General features: G+C 42.5%; 1 protein-coding gene across 2 annotated transcripts in view; it reads right to left on the bottom strand.

Annotated features, from left to right (window-relative positions):
* Positions 1 to 9897, bottom strand: part of itgb5 (integrin, beta 5) — a 75915-nt gene extending 66018 nt beyond the window's left edge. The window contains exons 1-5 of one of the 2 annotated variants that reach the window (XM_014173615.2): positions 9252 to 9897; positions 8604 to 8689; positions 7884 to 8088; positions 4602 to 4851; positions 1965 to 2133 (exon numbers count right to left, since the gene is read on the bottom strand). In XM_014173615.2, coding sequence (XP_014029090.1) covers positions 1965 to 2133; positions 4602 to 4851; positions 7884 to 8088; positions 8604 to 8689; positions 9252 to 9336 — 795 coding nt within the window. In that variant the 5' untranslated portion in view covers positions 9337 to 9897. Of the gene's footprint in view, positions 1 to 1964; positions 2134 to 4601; positions 4852 to 7883; positions 8092 to 8603; positions 8690 to 9251 lie in introns of both variants that reach the window. The other variant, XM_014173614.2, reaches the window with a different exon arrangement.
* Positions 9898 to 12592: the final 2695 nt, after the last annotated feature.

Genomic DNA, 12592 nt, shown 5'->3' with positions numbered 1-12592 from the left:
ATGTTGTGTTTATATTTTTTCAGTGTAGTAGGGAGTTGTAGTTGCCAACAGGCCAATATTGTACATAGTTTAGTGCAGAAAACGTGGTAATTAACTACAATGACTATAATCCATTGCGCGCACGCTTACTTGTCCGGTCTCGGTATGTGTGGAGCAGACAAGGAGACCTACCTCGTTGACTGAGATGGAGAGAAGTGAGAACATGCAAGAGGGATAGAAAGCATACCTGAAAATACATAATAGTTGGTATTCAGCAGTCAGAAAAGTATGCCTTATTTACGTTGAAGAACTACTAAAAATAGTGATTTTGTCAGAGCATAGGCAGCAGCTGTACAGAGATGAGATTACTTGGAATGAAATAAAGTCAAATAAAATAAATATTTTATTAAAGTATTGTGAATAAATTATGGTTAATAAGTGATAAGCAGCAATGGGCATTCACAACCATCACAGGACTTTTAAAAAATTTAATTCTGTGTTGTTACAGCATTCAACCCACATCCTGCATTTATGTCTAACCAAAACCGACCTCAAAATGCACTAATCGCTCTGCACTACTAGCTGTAAAGAGAGTACTTCCTTCCCATATAAAACACTATCACTTCATCATCATCATCATCATCATCATTATTAAGACGAGGAAAGGAAACTATAATTTTCCACAAGCTTGACAACCACATACATAAACAATGAGAGTAGCAGGTGTTTTATCCAGAACGAGGTCATTATCAAATGGAATGCAGAGGTCAAAAAAAGTGTAGCAGCAAAGAGCGTATTAGTCTCTTAACATAGTGCTGTGTAATAGCATAACACTAAACAAACCTGACCTTTCACCAGTGTTTCGGCAAAAAAAGGCATCCATTTGTGATGCCCATTCCAGTATATTCCCAAGCTGGTCCTCATACCATCACGGCCATCTAATCATCCCCAGCTTACAATTGACTCATTCATACCCCTCTCCCCTGTAACTATTCCCCAGGTCGTTGCTGTAAATGAGAACATGTTCTCAGTCAACTTACCTGGTAAAATAAAACAAATATGTGCCGCAGTACACAATAGAAATAGATGTGGGTTGGCAGTTGGCATACAGGGCCCTTTTTGAATAACATGCTGGAATGCTAGATACATTCAGCTATGCCATGCTTCAAATGCGTTTTGGCTGGAGTGGTAGTTAGTTCACTATGTATGACAGTCATGCAACCATGCCCAGTTGATGTATACATTTTTTTTTACAGGGAATCAAAGAGGCACAGGTTTAGCTGAATATTCTACAATGGTCAGCAATGCAAATTATTCATTAGTCAAAGTAATATTCTGACAACGTAACTGAGTGAAACAAACATATCAAGAAAGTATTGGCGGAACCGCAAAACAGACTGCCCGATCCAGACTGCCCGATCCAGACTGCCGATCCAAGTTTCTGTTACACCAAAATACATGGTAGAGTTGGGAGGGAGGGAGTCATTCTCTTCCAGTAAAAACTATGAACTCCCGCTCAGCCAACAGCGCAACACTGTGATATGACTTGGCCTGTTTCTGTTAGTGAGTGGTCTCCTTGCTGAACCAGCTGCACCAGACTAGACATCCTGTTCAACCACCAGGTGCTTTGAATTAACAGACTCAATTAACCCTAAATAAAGTCTCAATTGTGACTTGTGTTCATTAAGCACAAAATGGGGGGGGGAGAATGAACAGAACAGGGAGGGACTACATACACTTACTCAGTAATAAATGCTCATTTTCATATTCCATTGTGTGTGCTAATGAACACAACCAGGGCCTCAATCCATCATGTCTACCTGACTGACAGCTCACAGGAGAAAACCTAAAAGGGACTTGACTGACAGAAAACCTGGTCCTGATTGGTTAAGGTTAGGATTAAGGTTTAAGATTAAGGTTAGGGTCAGGGTTATAGGTTGGCATGCCAGTCACATCCCATTAATCACACCCCGGCCTCAGCTCACCTTACAGACGGCAGCCTGCAGGATGGCGTCGAAGCCTCCCTCCGGAGCGTCCCTGTTGCGAGACACCATCTGTTTCTGCACCTCCTCGTTGAAGCGATCCACCTTGTCAGTCAGGGAGAGGAGGTGGCGGAACCCGAAGGAAGGGACACAGTTGGGGAACAGCTTGTATCTGTGGAGAGGGAACGTTTGAAATAAATTATGCTATGTATGTAACAAACCTGGGTTAAAATAGTATTGGTTTTCTGTGTTCGATTGAGCTTGTCTGGCACAGTGGAACCAATGAAATAGTGCAAACCCTGCCCATTTGGCACCTCCACACAGGCTCTTATTCAGGCAAACTATTGCAATCTTGGTCAGTTGGCTACATTTAACATGCTATAATGCAGTTTCCTCAAGAGGAAGACCTCAGTGACATTCTAACACACAATTCATCCTGGAGGAAACACATATCCTTTGGGGCATTTGATTGTTTTGGCAAGGGCAGAGGTGTGTTAAGGACGAGACACGCAGACGGCATGATCTGTCCTCTGCCCCTTTAACGTTTTCCTGCAGTACTGGCTCTTTGACTGACACACAGTCCACACACAGGACCCAGGGCATAACCTAGTTTGGCAGTGATGCGTGATGATGGCACTAAGTAAGTGCAGCGTAATCTCACCTCCGGGGCAAATGTGGTGTGTGATGTGTGGGTGGCTGCTTTTAACCTCTATGTTCTATTCTGTTCCCTTTCGGCCTGCCATCATCATCATCCACAACAAGCCTCAGTATCACTTGATAAAGATGAACAAAAATGACTGTATATAAATACAGTATATTCAAATACTGAGCTTAAGTGTATGCTCAAAAACATTTGGAAATTAGATTATACTAATTAGATTATACTAATACAATTGCTTAGAGAAAGATTTTGCTTAACAAGTATTATTTTTTCCTCCAAAAAGCTAGGGGTCAGAATTGACACCCCTGTTGTCAAGACCTCACCTTGCTGAGCATTTTTCGAAAATGTTTTATGAGTTGGAGAACACATTGGGAGGGATGTTAGATCATTCCTCCATACAAACTTATGGACATCCCTCAATTCAAACCACAGGTTTTCAATGGGTTTCAAGTCCAGACCCAGAGATGGCCATTGCAAAATGTTGATATTGTGGACAGTTAACTTTGTGGATTTTTGTGTGTGCTTAGTGTTATTGTCTTGCTGGAAGATCAACTTACATTTTCAAGTTTCAGCATCCAGGCAGAGGTTAGCAGGTTTTTGCCTAAAATATCCTGGTACTGGGTAAAGTTCATGATGCCGTTAACCTTAAGGGCCTCACTCCAGCGGAATCAAAATAGCCCCATAACATCAAAGATCCACCACCATATTTTACAGTAGATATGGGGTTCTTTTCTGCATTCTCATTTCGATGCCAGACCCACCACTGGTGTGCGTTGCCAAAGAGCTCTATTCTCATGTCATCAAACAAATGTAAACGCCTGGAAGTTTGCTAAATGGCATTGGCACTTGGATTGGTTAATGGCATCATGTACTTTACCCAGTACCCGGATATGGTCAGATGACATGAAAATAGAGCTGTAATTGAAGGCGGCAGTCCAAAAAACAAACAGACCCAATGTGTTCTTCAACTCATAAAACATTTTAGAAAAAGGCTCAGTACAGTTATCTTCACAGGGGGAGGCATTGTTCGCTGCAGCTAGCGACTTCAACGAGCTGCAAACACTCAAACTGGACAGTCTTCATTCAAAGACTCAATCATGGACACTCTTACTGATAGTTGTAGCAGCTTTGTGTGATGTATTGTTGTATCTTGCCCTTTGTGCTGTTGTCTGTGCCCAATAATGTGTGTACCATGTTTTGTGCTGCTACCATGTTGTCATGTTGTGTTGCTACCATGCTGTGTTATGTGTTGCTGCCTTGCTATGTTGTCGTCTTAGGTCTCTCTTTATGTAGTGTTGTCTCTCTTGCTGTGATGTGTGTTTTGTCATACACACACACACTTATTATTATTATTATTATATTTAAAAAAATTAAATACCAGGCCCAGGAAGCCTTTTGCTAGGCCGTCACTGTAAATAAGAATTTGTTCTTAACTGACTTGCCTAGTTAAATAAATAAAAGGTATTGAAAACATGGGTGTCAATTTTTACTCCTACCTTTGAAAAGAAGAAAAGATTACTTCTTAAACAATCTCTTTCTCTACAGCTCAGTATTTGAATAATTATTGTTTACAGTCATTTTTCTAATCCTCATTAAGGGTGTCAATCATTTCGGACCCCACTGTACAGAGTGGACAGGACAGGGTCAATTACCACTTTCAAAGAAAAATGATCCTGAATGATATAAGAAGATATAAACTGGTTAGTGAACTGACAGTCTTCCCCTCTCTCACACTACTACTCTAGTTTTAGAGGAAGACATTCTAAGCAGAGTGCCCTCAAATCAATTTTAGTAGAAATACAGCATCTTGACATATATACTAAAAAATTTATATTACACTTGATCCTAGATGAAATCCACAAAATCTCAACATGAACCCAAATTATTTCAGCTGCACTCCCTATTAGATTCCCAAATCAACCAAAAACACATGAGAGTGCTCTTTGCAGTCAGTAACAATGCCCTTCCTCAGTTCTCACCCATTGCAGGGGTTGTCCTGGTACTTGGTGGCCGTGTAAGAGAATGGTGACATGTTCTTGTCTACGAAGGAGCCAAAGCCCAGTCTGAAGTTTGAGGTGAGTTTCCTCATCTCGTCAGCCAGCTTGGTGCCCAGGTTCCTGATGGTGTCCAGGTCATCCTTCATGGACAGAGACAGGTCCATCAGGTAGTACAGGTCAACAGGGTAGTCCTCCACCTGACGCACCTGCACTTCGAATGACGTCTGGTCACCTAGCGGGAGGGGGAAATTGATTGATTTGTGCTATTGCTTTGATAGGTTTACAAATCAAACAGCATCCTACATTTTCCCTGTACAGTGGGTTGACTTAATATTTTCAAAGAAAAGTGTTTTTCCCCCCAATTATACTCAACAGAAATATAAACGCAACATGTAAAGTGTCGGTCTCATATTTCATGAGCTGATATAAAAGATCCCAAAAAAGGTTCCATAACAGTGGTGACTCGTCATTTGAGACCCACATTTTTTTTGGTGGGGGGACGACGACGACTTGTTTTGGATGTTATTTTGGCATTATCACGTGTCACATATCAGTTTGCAAACAATGTAAAAAAATAAAAATAAAAGATATTTAATTGAGTTAATAAAGCCGCATACAAACACGGTCTCTTTTTTGTTTTCTTGAGTAAGGCAGAGAGTGTTGCGCAGTGTTCTGTCACTCATGGGGGGGGGAAGAGACGACACACACTACATCACCGCCAAGTCTAAGGGTAGAGCTATAAAATGCTATCCCCTTGTGTGCTGCCATAGAGTTACATAAGATGTGCCCATCCAAGAAGTCTCAAGATGAGAACATGTTCTCAACTGGCCTACCTGGTTAAATAAAGGTGAAATAAAAATAAAATAATAAAAAAAGGTTATTTGCCACAGATAAAATGACATCTACAGTAGCTTTGATTGGACTGATCATGTCAACATCATACTTTCAAAATCTTAGCTAGCGGTCATGAATCAAGTAAAAAAATCTACTGGCAAATATTTTTGTTATCCATGTCATATGAAAAGAAATAATGAAGAGAAATTATAGATAAAACGTATCAGTGCTCATCGGCCATTGGACAAACATTACAAAACAAGTTGGAAATCGCAAATTCAACAATGAGTGGTTAGGAAAGAATCGGTGACAGTGGCTAACTGCAAGCATTGCAAAGCAATCACTAGCCTGCTATTCAGTGGCTGTGTGGTCCCACATCTGGGATTAAGGGGCACGTTTCCAAGTTTAAAATGATAAACTTTCAACATTGGCCATGCTGTCAATGAAGCATGATTTGTGCCGTGCTCAAAACAACTGTTTACTTGGAACGGCAAAATCTGACTTTAGTTAGTTCAAGACAATTGGGAACTCGGGATAAACAAACTACGACTGGGAAATAAGTTTTGAACTTTCATCCAACTTTGAAATGTAAATCCGGCCTCTTTCTAGAGCTACGGCGTCATCATGATTCAACCAGTGGTTTTGAAAGCACCATAAATACAGAGAATGCCAGACTATGATGACAAAATTTGCCCACGAAGGACCGCCGCACCACCTTCCTGTTCAAGTGAGCACAGCACAAGGGGAGTCCAAAAATGTCTTGTATGCTGCTACATAAATTATGTAAAATGCCAGGGAGATACGTATACTGTAGCTAAGAAAGTAATACTAAGTGCAAGTTGTGTAGTAAGATGTTAGTAGCCCATGTGCCTCACCCTAATAATTTGGTCTATTTTCACCTCCTAATTCCACCTACTGTTCTGACTTGGTGGTGCACATGTAGCCTATAACCGGTTCTAGAGAAATGTAAACATTGAATATTGTAAGAGCTTTCATTGTCTGCTTATACGCCCTCTTTATTTATCCTACGGTTCTAACTTGGTGTACAGGGAGAACACTAAGAACGGCCCATGTTCTGAATTCTGTTGCTGTACAATTCAAAAGTGCTAAACAAATAGTTATACTGACTACGTCCGTCCTAACTCGCTCCTTAATGTCTTAGTCGAAATTACGGATTGCCTTATCCGCTCGTCGTCCCCTTATGCCATAGTTGTCATTAGATTAGATCAATTGTCATTAGATACCACATTTGTTTAAGCAAGTCAGCCATGATTTTTTTTTTTTTAAGGCAGTAAATGAGGCGGAATTAAACTATTTCGCTGCCAGAAAAGGCTCCGCTGATAGCCAGGTGATGCAGTGGTAAGATGTTGGGACAGCTTTATGTAGGCCTTAACAGTTTGTGGGCACCTTTTGTCACCGTTATAGTGCAATTCATGTATTGTTTAGTGTTGTGGCTTTGCTGGCATTCATCCCACTTATATTTTTTTGCCCCACCAAGATTTACATGCTAAAATGGACACTGTTCCATACACACAAAAAGCTTATTCCTCTCAAATGTTGTGCACAAATTTCTTTACCTCCCTGTTAGTGAGTAGTTCTCCTTTGCCAATATAATCCAATCCAAGTGTGGCATATCAAGAAGCTTATTTTACAGCATGACCATTACACAGGTGCACCTTGTGCTGGGGGAAAATAAAAGGCCACTCTAAAATGTGCAGTTGTGTCACACAACACAATGCCACAGTTGTCTCAAGTTGAGGGAGCATGCAGTTGGAATGCTGACTGCAGGAATGTCCACCAGAGCTGTTGCCAGAGAATTTAAATGTTCATTTCTCTTCCAATGCCGTTTTAGAGAATTTGGCAGTCCGTCCAACCAGCCTCACAACTGCAGACCATGTGTAACCACGCCAGCCAGGACCTCCACATCCGGCTTCTTCACCTGCGGGATCGTCTGACACCAGCCATCCGGACAGCTGATGAAACTGAGGAGTATTTCTATCTGTAATAAAGCCTTTTTGTGGGGGAAAACTTGTTCTGATCGGCTGGGCCAGCATCCCAGTCTGGCTGCTAAGTGGGTGGGCCTATGCCCTCCCAGGTCCACCCATGTCTGCACCCCTGCCCAGTCATGTGAAATCCATTAGGACCTAATTAATTTATTTCAATTGAGTGATTTTACTAATATAACATGTTGCGTTTATATATTTTTGTTCAGTAAAGATAAGTAAACAGTGTTCCATATAGAGCTCATGTCTCTCCAACCTTTGGTTCAAACCCTGTTACCTTGGCAACACATTGTGCTCCGAGAGGGTTGATTCTCTGTGCTTACCTGGTCTCATACTGTGCGTACAGTAGCCAACTCTTCCATCATTGTCATGACATAGGCCTACATGGCACAAAAAGACTGGATCACTAGGCTAGGACTGGGCTTACCTGGTCTAAGACTCAGGGAGATCTTCTGGGGCATGATCTGGATGACATCATACTGGGTAGGCCCGGAGCCTTTGGAGCTGAGAGGTTCGCTCTTCACTACCATGGTTGTGCTACTAGGACTCTCTATGTTATGGGCCTCACAGCCTCTCTTCTGCAGGTTCTGACTCAGGTCACACCGCGACGTCAGGGTCCTCGCCCTGCCAAACTCCTGAGGGAAGAACAGACTAATGACACCGGTCATGCAATGTAAAAGCCAGAGTACACAGTTGTCTGCCTCTCAGCCCTGCCTCTCAGCCCTGCCTCTCAGCCCTGCCTCTCAGCCCTGCCTCTCAGCTTCAGTTGAGTATTGGTAAGCGAAATTAAAGGATAGGGGGAATCTTGTACATTTTTCTTTTAGTTCTGTGAGACAATTGTAGGTCTGAAAGCAGGTGTAGACAATCCACTATGTACAGAGAACAACAATAATTCCAGAACTGCACAGGTGCACTCCTACATCCTGTTGGCTCTTTAAACATGCTCAGGAGTGATGATGGCTTCTCGTTTTGCATGTGAACTCTAAACATTACACAACAGTATGAGAGTCCTCACCTCACACTAAGGCAGCTATTGGGTTCAGTATGTCACATTTAGAAATTTAGTGAGAGTATTACTAATCTCCCCACCACAGTGGTGCATTGTAAGTAAACCTAACCCTTTGGAGGAGTGAGGCACATGCCCTACCTCTTGCGCGCACCAGGCGCAGCTCGGAGAGATGAGGAGGCATTCTTCACAGGATGTAGCGCTGCCACTCATACAAACATTGAGTCCTAATGAGAAAGTAGTAAAAGTAAACAAACAGAATCTCTGGAACAGTGTTGATCATTAATTACATTAGATTTCCAGACAATCAAACTCACGAGAACATACATGTAATACACACATTATATTTAGTACTCGTCTTAATCAAGCGCCGGTGAAATATGACAAATTACAATTTTTATCATTTCTTCCACGTCAACGTGAAACAGTGCTTAAATCGATTCAAAGGTCTATGATCGAAGATCTTGGTTTAGAAATAGCCTTTATTATTCAAACATGGATTTACACTTCAATGCAACGTGTCAAACATTTGAAAGAGATTGACAACCACAACAGGCTATTTAGTTTTCACAGGGAAACAATCGAGTGTGTATGGCAACATTGTTGCATGAATTTCACGGCTACTATAACAATTGTCCCACTTTTAATACACTATAACAAGCGACTGCATACGAAAACTAGTCTTCTAGAGCACATATCGTGGATTACAGCCAGTATTGGCCATTAAGAACACGCTTCGAGAATAACGTTTTGCTCCTCAGTTTCAAGATGGAAAAAAAACTTTCTTACCTTGTGCAACATTGTGAATAAATATTTCCAGAACCATGCAGCCAAAGGCTGTACGATACACCAACTGCCATGGGCTCCACATCATTTCCTCGTAGTGGGTCCGATATTCAAAAGTCTGTTTGTGAAGTTATGGCACTGAAGTCGGCAGTCGAACCTCACTTTAGATCCAGGTTCTGTCTGCTCGGTCGGTGAAGACTAGTGAACCACTCTCTTTGTCCATTTGAACTCCAGCAAAGCTAATCGGCCTCATAATGTAAACGCGACCTCCAAACAAACATTACAATTCATTGTCCTTCTGAAGAATTCCGCACAACAGGAGCAAAACAATATTTTTCTATGTTGGGTTTAAGGAGTCAAAAGCTGTGATTTTTGCAAGTAGTTATGCAGAGCCAGTTTACCATGATGTCCGGAGTTCACTCATAACTAACACCATTGGTCATTGTTTTCCATTACTTTTCAAATGGTTATAAGCCCTTATTTTTGTGCAATAATTACCTGTCAAAATTAGTTGAAAGTAGAAGTTCGGTCTAAATATAGAATATAATTTCAGTTTAGTAGAATAGTTTTTCCCTAGCAAATGTGTGTTAATCAGTCCCTATAGTTGCGAGTCCAGCCGCTAGTCTCCGCCCATTCGTTAACCCCATAGAGATAGACAGAGGAGTCGTCTCCATATCGGTGCAATTCTAGCGTCTGTGACAGCATGGGCGTCGCTATTGAGGCTACAACCAATAGGAACCCCACCCAGCTTACTACTTTAAAATGGCGGAAGCACGGTGGAAGGCCTCAATGGCACTGCCCATGCTAAAATGGCCTTTTGGCCACTAGAGACCTCTATCATTTTCTATGGTTAACCCTTTCGTTTGTTTACCACCTCAGATGACTTCAACACGTTGCATTCACACAGACAACAGACACACATCCATGTTTGCCAGGCCGGGAAACAACAGTCATTATAAACTGGGTTGTTCAAGCCCTGAATGATGATTGGCTGACAGCCGTTGTATATCAGACCGTATATCACGGGTATGACAAAACATGTGTTTTTACTGCTTTAATTACGTTGGTAACCAGTTTATAATAGCAATAAGGAACCTCAGGGTTTGTGGTATACGGCCAATATACCACGGCTAAGGGCTGTGTCCAGGCACTCCGCGATGCGTCGTACGTAATAACAGCCCTCCGCCTGGTTGCCATAGCATAATAGGTCACAATTTAGGGTTTACTTGACTGCCATGAGAATAGGCTAATTGAGGATATTCAAAAAGGTTATTGGCCCTGTCTAAAAATGTATTATCCCAGCAAGTATACAGCTAATATATTGATGGAAATATGAGCAGAAAGCTAAACAGTATAGTTTCTTCCACAACAACTGTCTATGCTTTGTCAATGTAATCTAATCGCCTGTTGAGCACATTCACGTGTCTCTGTTAAATTATGTTACCACCCGTTAGATACAATGGAGCTTGTGTAGGGTCTAGGTGAGCGGAAAGGCACTGGAGCAACGAACTGCCCTTGGCTGTCTCTGCCTGGCCAGTTCCCCTCTCTCCACTGGGATTCTCTGCCTCAAACGCTATTACAGGGGCTGAGTCACTGGCTTACTGGTGCTCTTCCATGCCATCCCTAGGAGGGGTGCGTGACTTGAGTGGGTTGAGTCACTGACGTGATCTTCCTGTCCGGGTTGGCGCCCCCACTTAGGTTGTGCCTTGGGGGAGATCTTCGTGAGTTATACTCGGCCTTGTCTCAGGATGGTAAGTTGGTGGTTGGAGATATCCCTCTAGTGGTGTGGGGGCTGTGCCTTGGCAAAGTGGGTGGGGTTATATCCTGCCTGTTTGGCCCTGTCCGGGAGTATCGTCGGACGGGGCCACAGTGTCTCCCAACCCCTCCTGTCTCAGCCTCCAGTATTTATGCTGCAATAGTTTGTGTCAGGGGGCTAGAGTCAGTCTGTTATATCTGGAGTATTTCTCCTGTCTTACCCAGTGTCCTGTGTGAATTTAAGTATGCTCTCTCTAATTCTCTTTCTCAGAGGACCTGAGCCCTAGGACCATGCCTCAGGACTACCTGCCCTGAGGTCTCCTTGCTGTCTCCAGTCCACCTGGTTCTGCTGCTGCGCCAGTTTCAACTGTTCTGCCTGCGGCTATGAAATCCCTGACCTGTTCACCGAACGTGCTACCTGTCCCAGACCTGCTGTCTCGAGACAGGAGCGGTAAAGATACTCTGAATGATCGGCTATGAAAAGCCAACTGACATTTACTCCTGAGATGCTGACCGGTTGCACCCTTGACAACCACTGATTATTTGACCCTGCTGGTCATCTATGAACATCTTGGCCATGTTCTGCTATAATCTCCACCCGGCACAGCCAGAAGAGGACTGGCCACCCCTCACAGCCTGGTTCCTCTAGGTTTCTTCCTAGGTTCTGGCCTTTCTAGGGAGTTTTTCCCTAGCCACCGTGCTTCTATACCTGCATTGCTTGCCGTTTTAGGCTGAGTTTCTGTACAGCACTTTGTGACATCAGCTGATGTAAGGACTTTATCAATACATTTGATTCATTACTAATGATCGGGGAGCTCACGTAATCAGCACCGCTTTAACATGTGCAGTAATATCCTATGGTTTACACCACACTGGTCTGGCTCAGTAGATTATTCAGTCTAGTATTCAGCAATCAACAAAACCTGGAAGCTTGCACCACCTGCTGGCCATTAACAGAAACATGAGAATTTGCATAATAAAGAGAGATGTATGCCTATGCATGTTATACAAGCACATCAAGGCCAGCTGGGGCTGAGAGAGAAACTCAAAATTCACAACAACCCACACAACATCCCAAACTAAAGTATTTTATTAAAGCAACAATATTCAAACTGAAATTTTACATCCAACAGGCAGACACCAGCTAAGTACAGTGCCGGATGAGTCATGTTATGGGTATGCTTGTAATCGTAAAGGACTGGGGAGTATATAAAAAAAAAAAAAAAAAAAACAGAATGGCGTTAGGCACAGGCAAAATCCTAGAGGAAAACCTGGTTGTCTGCTTTCCACCAGACACGGAGATCAATTCACCTTTCAGCAGGACAATAACCTCAAACAAATCTACACTGGAATTCCTTACCAAGACAGTGAATGTTCCTGAGTGGCCGAGTTACAGCTTGAAAATCTATGGCAAAACCTGAAAAAGGTTGTAACAAAGATCAACAACCAATTTTGAAAATAATAAAATGGGCAAATGTTGTACAATCCAGGTGTGCAAAGCTCTTAGACTTACCCAGAAAGACTCACAGCTGTAATCACTGCCAAAGGAGCTTCTACAAATTATTGACTCAGGGGTGTGAACACTTATG

The sequence above is a fragment of the Salmo salar genome, chromosome ssa25 (genome assembly GCF_905237065.1).
Source record: "Salmo salar chromosome ssa25, Ssal_v3.1, whole genome shotgun sequence".
NCBI classification, from domain to species: Eukaryota; Metazoa; Chordata; class Actinopteri; order Salmoniformes; family Salmonidae; genus Salmo; species Salmo salar.
This window is presented reverse-complemented; position numbering and strand designations above follow the sequence as displayed.